This window comes from Bombus vancouverensis, chromosome 12 (genome assembly GCF_051014615.1).
Source record: "Bombus vancouverensis nearcticus chromosome 12, iyBomVanc1_principal, whole genome shotgun sequence".
Classification (NCBI taxonomy): domain Eukaryota; kingdom Metazoa; phylum Arthropoda; class Insecta; order Hymenoptera; family Apidae; genus Bombus; species Bombus vancouverensis.
In genome coordinates, this window is record NC_134922.1 from 7,045,853 (window position 1) to 7,065,867 (window position 20,015).

Sequence of the window (20,015 nt, forward strand, 5' to 3'; positions counted from 1 at the left end):
TTTTTCGTTTGAAGCTTTGTTTTCGAGAAAATCGACTTTGAATTTTCGCTCGGTACGCGTGCACTTTGTCACGTCTCGTTATAACGGCTCCCCCTGTAGATCGTTGTCTCGATGGAAAAATTAAAAAAAAATTGTTATTCTATATTTTCGACTTCTTTTTTCGCATAGAATCACCCCCTTTCCGCTTGTACCACCAGTTACCAACCACCCTGTATATAATCTTTTTGTGTATGTGCACGCTTTATGCATTTTGTTTCTATCGTAATTTATTCCTTGAAGCTAAATTTTAATTCAACGCCCATCTAAACATATCTATATCTTCATTTACTATACAGATATGTACTATAATTACAATAATATAAACGTAGTATCTTTCCTGATAGAAAAATTATTAAAACAAACATATTTCTCTAGAATATAAAATATCAAAATCCACATTCTACGTCACGATGATCATTAACCTGGTTCACCATAGCATAGCTTCATGCCAGATAATTATGATTTGTTGAGGAGCACATGGAAACGTAGAATAGCTTTGAACTTCTGATAATAATCAAAGAAAACTGCACAAAAGAGACGAACTTGCGAACAGATTCTTTCCACCATCATATGCCCCTTGAAATATTGTGATTTTGCCCTAAGAAGCTTACGTGATCCCATTTAACTAAGATACACCCTGTATACAGGGTGGTTGGTAACTGGTGGTACAAGCGAAAAGGGGGTGATTCTATGCGAAAAAAGAAGTCGAAAATATAGAATAACAATTTTTTTTTAATTTTTCCATCGACACAACGATCTACAGGGGGAGCCGTTATAACGAGACGTGATAAAGTGCACGCGTACCGAGCGAAAATTCAAAGTCGATTTTCTCGAAAACAAAGCCTCGAACGAAAAATTTTTATTCTATATTTTCGACTTCTTTTTTCGCGTAGAATCACCCCCTTTCCGCTTGTACTACCAGTTACCAACCACCCTGTATACACCTAACCTTACCCTGTCACCCTTAATTACCCTTATTTGAAACAAAAAAATGTGTCAGAAGAGAACTGTATGATGTCGGGGATGAGGTACCGTGCTTTCATGCATTTCACCTTGCGACGACCTTGAAACGTCCAGCAAAGCTGACATTAAGATTTTTAAAACGGATGCCTCCATTTCTCGTTACATACTCTTTTAGTTTTCAAAACACTGCAAACTCGTGCCCTTTGCTGCATTCGCTGCCGAGATGTAAACTCTCAAATTCGACAGAGCAATACAAGGTATAATTGCCCAAAAGTGACTACTTGGAAACGATCGACTATTTTGGACACGCCAGAAGTTTCATAGTAGCATTATGAAGAACATCTTTATGTGTCGCGTCGTGGTGTACATCGGGTAATTCTAATGTCGGCGGTATATCGGATTTTAAAGTTCATATCTCGATTACGGACACTTCAAAAGGCACGAGTTTATAGCATTTCGAAGACGTCTAAATGTCAGCTGCAAGAATATGTAACAAAAATATGGGGGTATTCATTTAAAAATAAAAGGTAAAAGCACAATATGTCACCTTCTATATCGTACAACTTTTGTCTCAAACATTTTCTGTACCGTCACAAATAGGAAAGTAAGTAAGGCTGGAAAAGATAGATGGAACACCCTGTATATATACATATATGTACGTACGTATACATATGTGCACATTTATTAGACTATAGTTTATACAATTGCAGTTATCAATTCATAACCTAACCTGTAACCTAGCTATATCTTCTTCGTCTAAGGTTTCAAATTCAAGGATCTATGATTTATTGGAATCATGATCGATTTAGAGGCCTTGTTTCAGCAGCCTTTGAACTATTACAGGCAGAAAGAACCTCGTTATTCAATCGAAAAGTCAGTTCTATCGAAAACGATGATCGAAGAGAATTAAAACTTCCTCCTTAGTAATTTGATAGGCCTCGCATGCAGCATGCTAAAACTGCAATCAAGTAACATGTAATGTATTAGAAGCAGTATAGACTGGAATAGCAGTGCTTGTTTTAAGGTTAGGAGAGCTTGCGAAGCTCAAAGTGGGTCAAAAGCCAGCGTGCCCCGGTATACTTGCCAACCTACTTGGAACGCATTCGAGCAGAGTCGGAAATGTTCTTTTGCATCGCCTCTGTTACCACGTACACCAACATAATCGTTCTAATCCAAATCAATTTGCATGTAATAAGTTACTAAGGTAATAAAATGGTATAAAATCCTCTCTTTACTAAGTACATATAAGATTTTGAAAAGCAATTTCACAAAGCAACTTGTCTAGGATACAGTCGGTGTTGTGGCACAGAAATAAAATAGGTTTGTACGACCGTGCGGTAACATTCTACTTAAAGTAGCTTATTCGAGTGTCCGACCTCAGACAAACCATTGTCGGTGATCATAAATCGTTTCCAGAAACTTACTGAAAACGAGAACGTCTTTATAAAATTTTCTTTAAAAATCTTCTTATAAAGATTATAAGATTTATATTATTATAGATTATATAATAATATAAGATTATAGATTATAAGATCTTCAAGATCTTATAAAATCCTTTATAAAAAGGAAAAATATTCTCAATAAAAGAAACATTAAACTATAATAAATTCCAAAAAAAGAACGCTGTAAACACCCGTTTTAACATCGACTGCTCGTATTACGTTGCTATTTTATTCTGTTACATCGCGTTATTTAACTCTTCCTTCGTAATTACCATGTACCTAGCTATCTATCCTGTTTAAAATAAAATTTACTTCTGTAAAGGCTCGATGGATCAGCGAAGAGTAGTTAGAACCGATACCGTTCCTCGACGATACTGTAGGAGGAACGTTTCAACGAGGAAAGAAATAGAAAACTACCGGTAGATCCCCTGTGCATACTCCATTATTCTTTTTCCTATATCTGCCTCTGTTCCCTGTAATACCTTCGTATTGACTGTCTCCTTGTAAAGCGCCAGACGGAATTTTAAATCTTGATACGAAGACAGATCTTCCTGCTCTGTTTTCCCCGTCCTCTGAAAGCCCGGAAGTGGATGGGAACACAAAGCGGAACGGTGAAACTCGTCGATCACTCGAACCGTGAACTAGAAGCATTTGGATAATTAACACGTCGCAGCCATTGCGATGGACGATTTTTCTTTTTCTTTTACCTTTGCCTTCCTCCTTCTTCTTCCTTTCTTTCAATTATTTTTAATTCGTTCTTTTCTTCTTTTCTGTTCCGTTATCGAAGCGTTGAAGTTGATCGCCGCGAAAATACCAAGGTCTACAAAGTCGTTTTTCTAATGTACAGGGTGTGTAAATATTGTCGATAAAAGTCATCATAAGTCTGACTGGACTCTACCACCTTCGGTTTGACGGAGATTTCAGCCAAAAGGCTCGCGCAACGTTGTCCTTGAACCTGAAAATCAAAGCCAAAAGGTCAGTTTTTTTACTCTGTCGTATTAACATCGCGGGCATCAACTTTGAAAAAGGAACTAAACCGTTCTCTTGGAAAATGATGTTACAATACCATTGGCCCTTGCATCGATACTACTTACTATGTGTTCATATTTCACAGGCGAATATATAGAAGGAAAATAACGTGACATTAACGAGGAAACAGGAAATTATTTCTTAGCAAGTGAAGTAACCGACTCTAAGTAGGGCGAAGCTGACTAACTTCATGATTTCTAAATATTACAAAATTACTCGCTCTATGAAGAAACCTTTCTATTATAGTAAGAAGAGTTAAATGGCGTCAAAGAGACCAAGATTTGGTACTACATATTAGCTGTTTCGTAGGTGAATACGTAAAGGACATACAAAGATCAACTGCTAGACAACGTCAGTAAAAATAATGTTGTAGGTGGAGAGTTAAGTTTGGCACACTCTGTATAAGTAACAATCTTTCTTGTACGTAGTCTTAATTTGTACTATCCCTCTGAGTCTTATTACTATCCTTATTGCTAGTAATTAATATCACATTGCCCTAAATGATACTGTGCTATCTTGGTGTTCTAGACAAATTACTTTAATTCTCGTTGCACGCTTTGTACGAAGCAGCGCAATCTTTTTACATCCACTTCGGCGTTTGCTTTCACAATTTGCCTGCTGCTTTTTATTATTTAAATTTGTCTATATGACAATCGCTCTAAGATCTCCAAAGTAGAAAAGAAGAACATATTAGGATATTTCTTTGCGCTGGGATGTTTTAATTAGACCAGAACGTACAGAAGATCGAGAGTCGTTAATTATTTTCCAACGAGTTTCTAAGAGAAATTTTCATTTGTTTTTATCATATCGGTTTCCTTTCTCACTCTTTCTCTCGATTGAATTTCAACAGCCATTTGAATCTGATTAATAGAGAATCCATTACTAATCGTATCAGATCATGGGCTTTGACGCTGGAATTGAATAAAATAATAGTACACTCCAGGCGGACCAGAGTCAATTAACGCAATTAACGAGGAAATGATACAATATCGCGATTAACAACGTGCTCCTAATGCCAGAAATAATGGCAGCCATGGGAAAAGAGGCGTGAAGATTAATGAGGATGAGTCGCGAACAAACGAGATGCCATAATCCTTAAATTACGTATTACAGGCGTTGCGATTTTCAGTAACAATTAAAAGATACTTGGAAACCTGTGTACCATTAATATTGCTTTTTAATTCTTTTAATAAGAATTACAAATTGAAATGGTGCAGAGGAATTTCAGCACAATGCAGTAGATGAAAAACTCTGTTTAACAAACTGCTACGTATTTACCTTAGAAGAGTCTTTCGTCAAAAGTCTATCGAAATAAAGGAAGTTACTTTTCATAATTGATATTGATTTCTCTATCGTATCTGTTCTTAATTAATTCAAAATTTCGATTCAGTTCTTAGGCTAATAGGTGTTCGAACGAGTGGGGCTCTATTTTGTTTATAAACAGGAGTGTACGTACTTATTTCGAACATGTTCTGTAGACTAGATAGGCAAGACCCAAGTGAAAAGGTACAGTAAATCGTTTTAAAGCGACAGGAAGCAGTGGATGCGTATTATTTCCAGCTATGAGGTATCGTTGTGTCCCAGTGGGAAACACGAGACGATGTTGGTATTCTGCCAGTCTAGAACAATGTGTGGGTCCCTTGTAAGGATAGGAAAAGCCGAACAGTGCGGCGAGGTCGGTCTCTTCTTGGCACGAAAGAATGATACTCCGCGATAATTACGACCTGTAACTACAACGTGCGCTTATTTATCATGCATGCGACACGGGGTCGGATTAAATGTTAGCTGCACGCTGAAAGGAGTCGCATTTGCATAAAAATGATGGAGAAATCTGTCAGCTTAAAGCTATCATCAATCTGTTAACCGAGAATGAGAAATTAAGTTATCGTAAATCGAACATTATATATGCACATACATAATATTTTGCATATATACTTATATATACTTCTATACATATATATATATATATTTATTTATTATAATTACATGTATACAGAGATAATCGACAGAGAACTAACAGAGAATATATACAGAGATAATCTAATAAGATTATAAAAATAAGAGGGTAAACTGTGGTGATAAAACGACAGATGTTAATAGAATTCGATATTATAGGATAAGATATAAACAAGAATCTGATAAGATATTAATAACTACAATGTACTTTATTTATATAATTTATATGTGTATATAAAATGCATGCATTGTAGTCACTAATATCTTACAGGGTGATGTGACGAGAAGCAATGAAAAAAGTTCATATAAATATATGCTCTATCTGTCTTCGCTTATGAGACATAACGAATTTTCATAAACACTAAACCTATTGAAGATGTTGAATAAGCTTCCCAACAAATCCGGCAAACATCAGGAACCATTGAGAGTGTAACCGGGTTTATAACAAGACGTCTACAGGCTTGCCTTAAAACGCGAGGTGGTCATCTTCTTCAGTATCTTCTGTAAAGATAATTGGATAACACGAAATCAAGAGAAAAGTTCGTTGTATCTCGTAGACGAAAACGGATATGTCTATAGGAACGTTTTCTATTGTTTCTATTATATGTTCTGTTGCACCCTATATATAAGAATAGGCTCAGTTTTACAAACTCGATGTCTAAAACCAAAGTATGAGAAAGATATAAGTATATACGAGTTTTCAAAAATATTATAAAATCAAGTCCATTTTCCGACCCTAAAGCCGAAATTACATAAAATATATAAATATATACTTGGGACTGATTAATTAGTGTGAATGCTATAATAAATACAATGTTGTGCGGATATTCTTCACAGCCACCGTACTCGCCTATTGTATACATGTAACGATATCTCGCTTTCCAACTTGCTTCATAATAGTCTTAATAATTCACCTTTAACGACAAGCTAATCTTTATTGTCGTGATGAAAAATGAAGTCGCACGAGGGGTCGAAACGCGATCATCCGGCTTGTATGGAAGGCTTCGGTTGAATGCAGACTCCCATTAACCGATTATATCCCATTAAACGATTAACATTCTGAGCATTCCAGTTCTTTGCCCGTCTCTTTTGCCCGGCATGTGCATTGAGTAAAATCTACTTTTACACAGAATACACACGATTCGTGTTACAACGACTTCCTTCAAAGAATTTCGCATTCCTTTGCCTCTGCCTATTTCTATCTTGTCTTGCAATTTCCTAAAGAAATGGCGTACTTCGCAGGATTTACTGTAATTAATCGCCTTATACAGCAGCTCGCGTGATACCTAACGTTAATCTCGTTTCGACATAACCTAAAAATCTATCTTTTTATATACTATACACTTCCATTCACGATCTGTGTCACAATATTACTACGTTACCAATATCAACATAACGTGCCAAAAAGTTCGATTCTCTTTTCCTCTTTGTTTTCCTGAACGGTATTATGTCGCATTGTAGATTGGAGGTTATATCGCTGTCATTTTTAGTCTTTTCGTTGTGGTGTCTTAGAAACAGAAAATTCCTTTAACGTAGGTGTGTGAATAGTTTTTAATGAAGTATCGCTATTTTAATTTTATGTCATACATACAATATTTGTCATTTTATGTACCTAAAATAATCGTATTAATACGATAACGTTATTACAGTAAAGTTAATACAATAGAGTAAACCAATTTTTACTACATGTAATAAAGCAAACACGCTACCTTATTCCTCGATACTTACACCCAAAATCAATTTGTTACATGTATCAGCGTTCATATATACTCTTGGCTATAAGATATATAGAGGCATTATAATCGTTATTAAAACAAATTTTAAAAGTTATAGTATAAGATCTCGTTCGAATGAGATTAATATCTTTAATTAAAGAATTTTAATTTGGAATAATCATTATTGATGACGGAAATTTAATTCTGTTTACCAATAACCAATATAAATGACCCGCACTTTACTTTAGTTACCGATAACTATTATTGGCGGTACAAAATTTCTCTCGTTACAATCGGCTATTGTCAATTGTTATTAACAGTACTTACAATTAATACCTATTCACTGAGGATATAAAAAAATTAATTGTAGATATTATGTATTTTATTAGGCAAAGAAACGATATGAAGGTATATGAAACAAGGAGTAATCTAAAAGATATTGTAGTACAATGTGCATTATTAATGCATGTGTTAATAAAAATATCTAAACTACAATATCTTTTATACTATTCTTTGTTTCATATATTTTCATGCAATTTCTTCGCTTTATAAGATGCATAAGTTCCATCATTTAGATATTTCATGTTATCAATGAATACGGATTATCGGTAATGTTAATAACAACTGACAATAGTCAAATGTAACCAGAAAAAATGTTGTCGACAATATTAATTGACGGTAACCAAAAGCATTTGTTGCCATCGATAATAGTTACCGGCAACCAAAACAAAATGCACACTATCGATAGTAGTTGCTGGTTACCAAAAGAAATTGCAGTCATTTATATTGGTTACTGGTATCCAAAATTGAAATGCCTTCGTTGACAATGGTCGTTCCTAACCAAAAGGAAATTTTAATCATTCGTAATGGTTATTCGTAATCAGAACAATTAAAAACTAATATTTTTCAATCATATCGTGTTTTGGATAATTTCTTTCACATTTATTCATAGCTTTTATTTAAATAAAAATTGATTTTTACTCAATGAGTTTTTGCCAAAAAATGCTTAAGATAACCTTTATCTTGGATCTTTGATTATACATATATAATTATAATTGATATTTCAGGGCGTGGAATGATAAATGGTTGCTACCAGCAGCATGGTGTATGAGGAGATAGTCGGTATACGGGGTAGCTGACCCCAACCGCCGCGCACGCTTTTTACGCGCGAAATGCCCCACAATTTGAATTCCGCTTCCGTCAACTCCGCCAACACGGCACCGAATCACCAGGCCTACAACCAACAACCTTGTCACCGACAGAATGGAGATGGACTTCAGCCCGAGGTACATTAATTCCATTTAACAGAAAATGATACTTTGAAGAAAATAGACTTAGATCCTTTATTTGCCAAAAATGCCAGGTACTATCCTATTTACGTTTAATACTATATTATCTTTAAATTATCTTTAAATAATGTTTTAGATGTATGTATTTGCCTATTAAATTTCTGTTGCACAACGAAGGAACCAAGAACCACATTGGACATTTAATCTGACGTTAATTACTCGCTTAATGGTTATACGCATTACGCGTGGAAAGAGTATAATGTTTCTGGAGCAGAAAAAATAGTTTTAGTTTAGGAACATCAACCCGGAAAAAGCATCTCGTTACTCATTTAATTTAAACGATGAACTTGATGTTATCATATTTTATAATAAAAGTAGTGTAATATTTGTACTCAGCTATAATCATACAGTATGGAATATGTAATTCTTGTCTCCTATTGTATTTGAATGTAACGAGATACATTATGGAAATAAGAATTTCCAATGATAACGAAGAAAGACGTTATACTATCTTAATATTCGGATATATTAATTAAAATATGTAAATTCGATATCGCACAATGTAAAGTGTATTAACAATAATAACACTGTAGCACACTGCAAAAAATTGTTCATATTTAGATTATAACATTTTAGAATTGTATCTCAATGCAATTGGGGACCAGTTTTTATTTGCTGTCCAACTGAATTAAGTAATAGTTAAGAGACTAAGCGCTTCATTTTTAAAGAAGCCATGATTTTAAGATTGCCCTTGAATTTTATTACTATAATACGCAAGTCCATCCAAAGAAAAACATCCAATGAGGAATACTGTCATGGTTTTTAACGACTATACAGTTAATTAATAATTGCATAATATCCATCCAAGGAGTGCTCCAAATTAATAAGAACCTAAGTACGTCTGATGACAAACAGAATAATGCAATATATAAAAATAAGAAACCTATTTTAATGAAAATTTATGTGTATGTAACATTCTTTGTTGCAAAAATTGCCACAGAATAACATAGAGAAAACTTCCTTAAATATTAATTTGCTATATTAGCTTCAGTTAATTACACATATTTATTCGTTACTTCTGGAACATTATTTTATTCTATATGAATAAAATTGTAGAACATAATCGTAACATCAACAATTTTGTTTTCAACAATTTTGAAGTTTCACTTACTTTAATCACATTTTATATTCATTCCGTCTATTGCAAAAAGCAAATAGTTAAATAACGATAATTATTTAAAGTGTATATATAATTGATATTAATTGATATTAAATTATGTACAATTGATATTTTACGAAGAAATCTATTTACTCTATATTAGAAAGAGCCGGTGGAGTTCGATACGTCTCATTTGCGTGGTGCGCCGGCCGAGGTCGAGGCACTGGTGCACAACATCAAAGAAGTTGCGCAACAATTCCTCTATCACTGGAGAACATTCCCTATCATCCTTCCACCGGCACTGTCCACTTGTACGGAGGGCGAAGACACGCTTGCGAGAAAGAAACACCACCTGAAGGATCTGTTCGTCGCGCCCAGCTTCGACGAATTAGACTCAGTCGCCGTAGATAGCAAGGGTGAACCAAGGAGATTGACCAAAAAGCAGCTGGAAAGCATCAGCAAACGAGGGTAGGTCTTCCTATAATAACGAGATATCCACTTTATATTTATCTTTATCTTTGTAGGTAGCAGTAGTATCAGATTCGTAAGCTCTCACGTTAGGGACGTCCTTAAGCCTGCAGTTGCGATACTCGTCGACCAAGTACGAATTGGATTCAGTTTTTTGAAGCAGTACTATCCAAGACTTGCAGTCACTAGTGAAATTGGAGCTGTAACTTAGAAAATGATTTAATTTAAGATTTATGGTTTCACATGTTTTCTGCTTAGATTTTGTATTTAGATTTAGTCAGGGAACGTATTGTAAATAAAGGAGTATATAAGGCATATTATGCGTAAAGAAACACAAAGGATTTCCAGTCTTTTGTGAATCACATAGTAGATAAAGTAATATTTAAGAAATAAAAATAATCAACTACACACACGCGCGCGCGCCCTAGTATTGGACAGTACTGATTTAAAAAATCGAATGATAAAGATTAAAAATAGGGCTAAGAATTTTTTGAATCTTTAACGAATCTTATTGCAACTTAAGGATTAATGACGTTTATACTTAAATTGAATATGCTTCGAAACACAATATCGTAGCGATTGTATCCCTTAGAATTAGATATTAGCGACTTTTCTGCGCACAGTATAAACATCGCGAGTACTTACTAACAGATACTTGTTTTTAAGGCTTGAATGAAGCTCTCACAGATGCTAGTTTTTTCTAGGATGCAAGGAATATACGTATATAACATATATAATTTCAGGAAATACGTAAATGTTTAGAAAACGTCATGTGTATAAACGTCATATGAGTTTATCGCCTACGCAAATTTAAAAAAAAGACAAAAGAGGAATTTGTGATAATTGAATTCCCTTGCAAAACCTTAAAGGAATTTTATTTTTTAACTATTCAAGTAGTCAGCCTTAATGTATATCACTTCGTTTTGATAATATAAGAATAGTGAGCGAACCAAATCCAAATGGTGCCTCGTTTTCGTAAGGATGTGTAAAACCAAACAGCCACTCGCTTGTGTCTGATATTTTCTAACAATTTTTGTAAAGCTTTCAGAAGGAGAAGTACGGAAAACCGAAGAAGCTGAATGCCACTCAATTGGAGAGCATTCGAAGATGCGGGTATGTCATACACCAGCGTCACACAATATTCAAAGTTGACCGAAACAATGATCGTTACCCTGTGCAATGATTTTGGAGACTGGGATCACTCTCTCTCACGATCATCCTTTTTTTTCTTTTTTAACGAAGAAGTTATATCTCTAAAAACCCAAAATCCACCATGTAATGTCACCACAAAACAGCATGGTCTTCTCATCTTCATCTGAAATTCACCCTGACAACAATTGTTAATTAAAAATAATTAATCGATTGATTTGCATCGGACAGAGATCAAATATATAAAACGAGGGATTGCCAAGTGCACGAATTCACTGAAAAGAAAGATTTATATCTGGTCTATGTGTGGAGGGATTTCGTAGAGATAACACAGCTTATAACAAATAATACTTAGGCAATCACGGCATGATGTAAATCCTAGCTGTTAAAACACAATTAATATACGGTGTAGGTTGTGTTTTTTTATTTTTAGAGCGTTTAAAGTATGCTTGTATTATAGCGAACAATTCTTATCACTAGCTTTATCTCCACGAATAAGGAGTGGAGAGTGTAAGGTTCTTCTGTTTTGGTTATTCACTAATTAGAAACGCTGCAACAATGTAAAAATTTTGTACATATTCCAGGATATGTTTGTTCTCTATGTACGTATATATGTTAAATGTATTTTTTCTTTTTTTATATATACATATATTCACAATGTAGACGTAACATTCTGTTTCTGGATTTTTTCCATATTTTTTTTTCCTTTTATCCCAAAGTCGACTGTGTTAATAAACAATTTGTCTTTCAGGGAATTCGAGGTAGACTCGATCAATTTCGCTGGGCAGACACACCGATGGAGATTGAGCGGACTTCTTCAGCGTGGACGAGACAGAAGACGAGATGCATTGCTTCGGGATCTCGCTTTGGCAACTAGATTCCTTGTAGTTACGGCGAAAGCCAGACTGGTCTCCCATTGCTTCAGTGTTTCGCAGTCTCTGAAAGCTTTACTAACAGGGCTGTTACGGCTTCTTGGTATGAGTTCATTAAGAAAGTCCTTTCTATCTCTAGTGGATTCGCAAGAGGCAATATTATTTAAGTACAATTAAACGTTATTACGTTTTAGATATTATAATTGGCGTACCATCGCTTCAAGCACATAATTTGGATGCTAAAATCAGGGAGGAGCGATGTCGGTACTTGGTTGCCGAATTAGTGTGCAGGGTAAATTGAATAAGTCCTCTAAAATATTTATTTCAGTTACATTGGATTGCTACTTTAAGCAGAGGCTATGTCAATAGGAATTATAAATAAAAATATTAATATGATGGAAAGCATCGCTTTCTAAGATTTTTATAAATCTCGCTACAAATTGCAGCCTGAATATGAAGATTCTCTGGAACTTCTGTGTGGTTTTGTACGAAAACAGCTTCGGCGAGCGACGATGGAGAAATTCGAAGTGGAAAGAGAATTATCACAACTATTACCTATCCCGGTTCCTTTCGTATTTGGAACACCCGCTGGAGCAGTGGTTGATCTTAGATTATTTAGCAGAGACATCATCAGGAAAGCTTTACCGATTTTAGTTGCTATTTTGGAGAGAGAGACACGAGGCTGGTTTCTTCATTTCAGAGAAAGACTGATTTCTGAGTTGAGAGCGCGGAAAAAACCGGATGAAGAGATAGAAAGAGTACGATTACTTCTATATCAATCACTATGAAGTTGTCATAAATCTGTGCGTTGTATTCTTATTGATTGTGATCACCTTTAGGAAGTCAACGAAGCTGTTATGCGAGAATATTTGCAACGAGTGTTCTCTAACATCTTATCGCATCCAGACATACTCGATCTCGGTAACGGAATAGCTCAACTGTTGGTTCAGCAAGCACAGTCGGTCGTATTAATGCATCGAGCAGTGAAAAATGTGCAGCGTAAACTATTGCAAACGAAAGAAGCGTTGAAATGCCATATAGAAAACGAACATCCAGTTTTGTCGCGAATAGAACCATGGATGCGCGATAGAATGAGAGAAGTTGAGGAGAAGTTCATCGAAGAGTGCGAATGGAGCGCACACGAAGAAGCTCTCACATTGTGCACTCATCAAAATTTACAGCAGACAGTTTACTTTCTTAATCGTGATTTAACATTTATGAAAGAGGTACATAGAACTGCAGATATTGTCATAAACACTTATTCGCATATGAATACAATGTATTCGTTTCTCTCAGCGTGAACCAGTCCTGTTGAAAGAATTGCGCAAAGTTAAAACACCCACGAGGAGCTTCCAATGGCCGACACAGATATGGCTTCCAAAAAACTGGATTATCAGACGCAATTTTCAAGGCCAGTCTGAAATCATACCAACGGTGCTGAGCAATACTCCGACATCTATCACGACACCTCGCGCAGATCCGAGTCAGCCTGTCTTTTTAGTTGAAAGGGAGATTGTACACACAACTACAACAAGGTATATTGTAACAATGAAGTAATCATTCTTTAAAATTAGTAGATCATTGTCCTCCTGGTGTAAATTTATGAAGAATTAATTGGTTCTAAAATTTATAAACAGATGGCCTATGTGGCGTTGGATTAATTACGTAGCCAGGACGTGGTGTTGGACTTGGAATGCAATGTTTCTATTAGGCGTGGCAGTGCCGTGGTGTAGTCCAGTCTCCATACGAGCTTTGCTACTCGTACAACCCTTTACTCCCGATCTAGAATTGAGTCAATTGAATGGAACCCTGTTTCCTAGAAAGTCGTCTCAAATGCCCACTCTTTGTTCTCGGTTGATAGCACTTTGGAGACATATTAGTAAAAGTCGGACACATTTTGAAACAGAACCGGACACTGGTAAATTTAATAAATTAATAGTTCTATACTTTATTTTTTATTGTTGAATGTATTAAATGATTATTTGATCATTAATTAAATAACTTTGCTTTTAATTGTAGGATTTATTGGAAAAGGAATGACAAGGCATTTAAATAGATTATGGAACTATGGTGTTAAAGGTCTTCTAGGAACACTTATTATATTATTTGTTTTTCCTGTCGTCTGTATAGTCACGAGTTTAGGATCGCTTCTTATTGCACTTACTGCAGTTTTATGGTATTTATTCATAATAAGTTTTATTTATATTCATAATATTTCTTAATTATAAAACGGTAACACTTTCTTTTTTTTTTGTTAATTTAGGATGCCTTTAATTACCTTAGCGTTGCATGCATTTATGGCACTCATAATGGATTTGGATAGTCCAGAACCAAGTAGAAATCGATATTTGGTCATCATGGAAGCATTAGTTTGGAATATCGGTACACAAGGCTGTCTACAACCAATCGCGGCGTTAATTGTAGCTCTTGTTTTGTGTCCTATTATTTCTTTTGTGATACTTACAGGTAAAATATAATATTCTCATTATAAATTAAAAAAGTAATCTAACTATGAAGGATTCGCTTATTTAAAATATATCACTATCTCATAGTTGCTGTGATACGTTACTGGATTAGAGTGGTCTGGGACACGACTATGTTCCATTTAGTAATAAAGAACAGGGGTCGTATACCAGCCAGTGATAGTTTTGTGGTTAAAAGAATAGCTGGACCAGGACTAACTTCTGATTATTATTATCAAGTAGGTATCACAAATTAATCACTAAAATAACTACTACTTAATGTTAATTGTTCCATTCTTATTTGTAGATTAGGCCTGAACAAGCTTTAGCTGCATTCGAGGCGAAACTAGAGTTAGACGAATTGTTAGCTTTCCAACAAGAGACAGAACGATTAATTACACAACCTCAGAGGGATTTCACTCAATTTGTAGAAGCCTGTTTTGGCCCATTCGCTGCTAGCCTTGCCAAAACAAAAGATCCGTACAAATCGTTAGAAAAGGAAGCCAAAGATCTGATCGCCGTATTACACGAAAAATTAGACAGACGTAGAAAAAATTTGCAGACTGGTCTTGGAATGGTCGTAAGAAGTAAAATAAAACTTACTACCTTTGATCTAAAGGTAATTATCGGCCAAAGCACCTTTGATCCTAAAAATTATTTTACAATTTTATACATTTATAATTCCATTTTTAAGGTGGTAATACAACAAGGGGCACTTATGTTAGAACGCCTTTATCCCAGTCATGTGTTCGCGAGATTATCAGGGAATGAAGAGGATTTCTGGGAGAACAAAGGTTTAAGTGTCGGTGACTGGGCTGGTTTAGCTGGCCTCATGTACGCAGATATTTTCAGTTTAAATTTCCTTCAACCTCTCGATGACGCAGATACGAAATTCAGGCTAGAACCTCATCCTGGAGTCGATTTATCACGTTACACAGATATGGTTCATAGCACAGAAATCGGCGGAACTAATGGGCCAGATTTGCTCGGCGCAGTTTATGCACCACGTGGAAATATACAAGTGTATAGTCCGTACCTAGAGGTCTCAGCTTTTAACCCACGCGCTAAACAGACTAGTAATAGCAGGAAATCAGATAAGCGATGGTAAAAAATATTCTGAATTTTGGATATTACTAAATATTAAATACTAAAATTTGAAGTATTATACGATCAGTATGTAGAGTCAAATTAAAGAAGTTGTTCTCGTTTATAGTGATACTGGAGGACTTTTAACATCGACAAAAATTAGAAGACGCACAACGTCCACGAATGGTACAACAGAGACACGCTGGCAGCCGTGGAAGCGGCAAATTCGTCCTTACAGTGCAGAAAAGTTGCTTATTCCACTTCCTATTCCGCATCCAGCACACATAGCTGTTACCATTCATAATCGCGATTCCGAAAATCCGATTCCCCTCGATTCGGAACTTTGTCAGAATATATTGAAAGCAATCGAAGAGTCGCCCGGTGAAATGTCCACTGAATATGTTAGTCGTTATAGAGGGGCTGCAGATTCTAGTTTCGATTCGGTAGCTTCACATTCTTCGATTTCTATTGAAACTGGCTTAGACAAAGATAACGATACTCAGGGAACGACAAACACCGATAAAGAGGGCGAAACTTATCATTGGACGCTGTCGAATTGGGGTGGTGGCATGACTAGGAGAAGAAACAATTCTGGATCTATAAAGGTCGATCTTGCATCTCCCGAAGACGTTACTCTGGACACAGATACCACTAGAGTGATGTTCAGTACGTACGGAACAACTGTTTGAACTGAGTTTACTGTTACGCCAAGTAAATATACTATATATAATAGGTGCAAGTAGAAACAAATAAGTGTAACTATGCAAAAGTCAGTTTAGACATAGATCTTTTGTTTATACAATTTTTTTAAAAACCCTGCATTTACTCATTTCATTTTTATTACACTGAGGTTGATTAAATAAAATTGTTTTTCGTCAAAAAAAGAGAAATTTTAATTAAAATGCAAGAAATGAACTTTACTTAAAAAAAGACGGACGTTGGGAACCGCTAATTCGAAAGTTTATTATTATAGATTCAGTTGCATTTTAATATGTAATTTGAGAGCCAAGACTAGAAAACATTTTTTTAATTAGAATAATGTCTTATAATTCCAATAAGCCTCGTTTTAAAATCACATCAGGATGTGTATAAAAATACATACAAAATTTCAGAAATGTTATATATACGTGCCTGTTGTAGCACATTATCAAAATCATTTTATCTTAATATTTCGCGGATCAAAATCAAACATAGGAAAAATAAACGTTCTAAACATTCGAGATAAATGTTTTGTAGAATTTACATTAACATATACATATTATTATGTATAATTATCAGCATACCAATATCACTTTCATTGCAACAACAGAACATCATCTTCTGTGCCTAATCAGATATCTTATAAATCCATCTAAATTAGTACTCGATTAATTTAATTAATCAGTAGTCACTATTAAAAGTATTAATTTCTATTAAAACTTAAGTGAACCGTCATGGTTGATAATATAATAAGTATATAGAATGTGCTCATCTGCAAAGTCTGGGATGTCATTACAGATTCATAATTTTTATGTATACAAGTTATAAGCAGAGTCAGATAAGTAGAATATTAGCATATGAATGGCCAGTGCCGTTAAAAAAAAACCTCTTTAAATCTATGTTAAAGAAGTTATACAACATTCTTATTGACATATTGTATATAGATAGTTAATTGTATAAATAAACTTGTTAATGTAATAATAATTCAAATACATTTTCTTGTTATTCTCGCTAAAGGCCATTCAAAGGAATACATAAAAGTTTGCTCTCTTTCGATATTTACATAATTCATGTGAGATAATATCATAGGATTATTTCATTATAAACTGTTTATAAAATATCAAGCTGCCAGTATATCGCTTAATCTGACAGTAAAACAGTTCGAAACAGTTACAATTTATTTACACTATTCTCTCCTAAGAATATGCAAGCACAATTTAAAGAATTCTGTATTTTTTAATTAGGATTATTCAGAATTACAAATTACTAATTGAATCTTACACATGATAACTAATGATATATATTTATTTATTTTGAACAAATCTTATAATGCCTGTAAACTTTTTTAAATATCTTCTTTTACTATACCTTTTTTTTGTTGATTTTAATAATAATGTGTACATAAGTTGATTTTATTATATTTTATAATAAATGATACTAGTGTAATATTTGTATTCAGCTATAATCATACAATATGGAATATGTAATTCTTGTCTTCTATTGTATTTGAGTGTATCAAGACATATTATGGAAATCAGAATTTTCAGTGATAACGAAGAAAGATATTATACAATCTTAATATTCAGATATATTAATTAAAATATGTAAATTCGATATCGCACAATGTAAAATGTATTAACCATAATAACACTGCAACACACTGCAAAAAATTGTTCATATTTAGATTATAACATTTTAGGATTGTATCTCAATGAGATTGGATGAAGGAAGCATAGAATTTTAAATATTTCATTTTACTAATATTCGAATATATTTAAATATTGTCTGTGTTAAAGAAAAAGAATGCATTTTACAGAATGCAATTGATTAGAACCTTAAAGAATACTCACTAAAATCCGATAAAGATACTTATAATAAATATTTATCTGTAGATGTTGTAAACCATAGAAATATTAAGAAGTAATGATTATACAATCTTTTGACCAGTTTTTGTTTGTTGTCAAACTGAATTAAGTAATAGTTAAGAGACTAAGCGCTCCATTTTTAAAGAAGGCACGTTTTTAAGATTGCCTTGGATTTTAGTACTATAATGCGCAAGTCCATCCAAAGAAAAACATCCAATGAGGAATACTGTCATGGTTTTTAACGACTATACAGTTAATTAATAATTGCATAATATCCATCCAAGGAGTGTTCAAAATTAGTAAGAACCTAAATACGTCTGATGGCAAACAGAATGATGCAATATATAAAAATAAGAAACCTATTTTAATGAAAATATATGTGTATGTAACATTCTTTGTTGCAAAAATTGATACAGCATAACATGGAGAAAACTTCCTTAAATATTAATTTGCTATATTAGCTTCAATTAATTACACATATTTATTTGTTACTTCAGAAACATTATTTTATATGATATGAATAAAACTGTACAACATAATGATTGAACTAGCTAATTCTCTGAAACACAATTTCTAGGGAAACTAGTAATAATTTCTTCTATCAAATGCACTTATCAATAGCAATACAAAACTAAATCTGTTGTACATTATGAAAATTCCAATTTGAATGTTTCAAAGAATTATTCAGGGATAATTTCAAAGAAGAAAATCAGGATAGAATGTTCAAATAATTATTTCTTATTGGAAATGAAATAAGAAATGCGTAAATGAATAAAAATCGGTAGTACTACGTATTGTAATAGATTTAAAAAAGAATTGTAGGAAACGTTGTATCATGAATGTAGCATTAATCAAACATGCGTACGTACAAACCAAATGTGTATTATTTTCATATATTGTAAAAGTATTATATTTTTATCAGTCTAACGAATGGTTCACATTTAGTTTGTGTCTAGGTATGTTAGTGTACTACAAGACTTTATTTAAGTATGTAGCGAACAAGAATGTAATTGTACAAAGTCAAATAAGTTATGAACGATAAATTAAAAAAAGGAAAATACATTTGCAATATTATATCGGAACCAATAACGAAACTTGAAATCGTATCTAAGTATAATAAATTTACGTAGAAATTAAAAATTTTACGTAGGTAGATTATAACTGCGAAACATTTACTATTTATAGTTATTATTATACTATTGCTCGTGTTTGCTATATATATATATTTTTATTTTGAATTCCTATTCGAATGTAAAGTTGTACAAAACTATGATTGCGTATATCATAATTGCATAATGTAACATATTAGCAATATTTCTTGACAATTTATTAAAAAATTTTACTTATGACGGTTCTTTTTTATCACGAATAATTATTTATATTAATCGTAATGACATTAAAAAAAAATGATTCCCTTTTAATACACGCTTTAAATCATAGTATGTATGTTTCTTCATAATACTATCGTACTCCTTCCCGTTTTTGTATACATCAAATGTAAATGTGATAAAAATAATGCTTATATTTTAATGCTTTTATCTTTTTTAAATTAAAGATATAATAAATTTTGTCAAAACATAAACATGCTTCAAAGAAGAATCATAGGAGTTTATGAAGTTGGAAATATTGCATTATATCTACTGTGTTACTGCAACAAAAAATGAATTACATCATACAATAAAATACAATAAATATAATACAATATAACAGTATATTAATTATATTAATACAATCTTATATTAAATATTTGAGTAAAAGGGGAGATTAAAAATTAATTCGACAATGATTTAATATATTCAGAAAATGTGATGATTTTTATATT

General features: G+C 33.5%; 1 protein-coding gene and 2 long non-coding RNA genes across 5 annotated transcripts in view; 1 reads left to right on the forward strand and 2 right to left on the reverse strand.

The window, feature by feature from the left end:
• Nucleotides 1-19,900, forward strand: part of LOC117155369 (uncharacterized) — a 42,599-nt gene extending 22,699 nt beyond the window's left edge. For 2 of the 3 annotated variants that reach the window (XM_076623036.1, XM_076623037.1), the window contains exons 2-16: nt 8,212-8,430; nt 9,756-10,060; nt 11,102-11,173; nt 11,961-12,184; nt 12,276-12,373; nt 12,528-12,839; nt 12,921-13,307; nt 13,378-13,616; nt 13,719-13,999; nt 14,101-14,257; nt 14,345-14,547; nt 14,634-14,782; nt 14,851-15,162; nt 15,238-15,647; nt 15,757-19,900. In XM_076623036.1, the coding sequence (XP_076479151.1) occupies nt 8,317-8,430; nt 9,756-10,060; nt 11,102-11,173; nt 11,961-12,184; nt 12,276-12,373; nt 12,528-12,839; nt 12,921-13,307; nt 13,378-13,616; nt 13,719-13,999; nt 14,101-14,257; nt 14,345-14,547; nt 14,634-14,782; nt 14,851-15,162; nt 15,238-15,647; nt 15,757-16,318 (3,825 nt within the window). In that variant the 5' untranslated portion in view covers nt 8,212-8,316 and the 3' untranslated portion in view covers nt 16,319-19,900. The remainder of the gene's footprint in view (nt 1-8,211; nt 8,431-9,755; nt 10,061-11,101; nt 11,174-11,960; nt 12,185-12,275; nt 12,374-12,527; nt 12,840-12,920; nt 13,308-13,377; nt 13,617-13,718; nt 14,000-14,100; nt 14,258-14,344; nt 14,548-14,633; nt 14,783-14,850; nt 15,163-15,237; nt 15,648-15,756) is intronic. The other variant, XM_076623038.1, reaches the window with a different exon arrangement.
• LOC117155379 (uncharacterized) lies at nt 1,462-5,188 on the reverse strand. The gene is made up of 3 exons (XR_004463913.2): nt 4,930-5,188; nt 3,152-3,399; nt 1,462-3,085 (listed from the first exon to the last, which is right to left on the reverse strand). It is a non-coding gene; the product is annotated as an uncharacterized LOC117155379 (long non-coding RNA).
• Nucleotides 5,608-7,077, reverse strand: LOC143303444 (uncharacterized). Its single transcript, XR_013059744.1, has 3 exons — nt 6,812-7,077; nt 6,344-6,742; nt 5,608-5,930 (listed from the first exon to the last, which is right to left on the reverse strand). It is a non-coding gene; the product is annotated as an uncharacterized LOC143303444 (long non-coding RNA).
• Nucleotides 19,901-20,015: the final 115 nt, after the last annotated feature.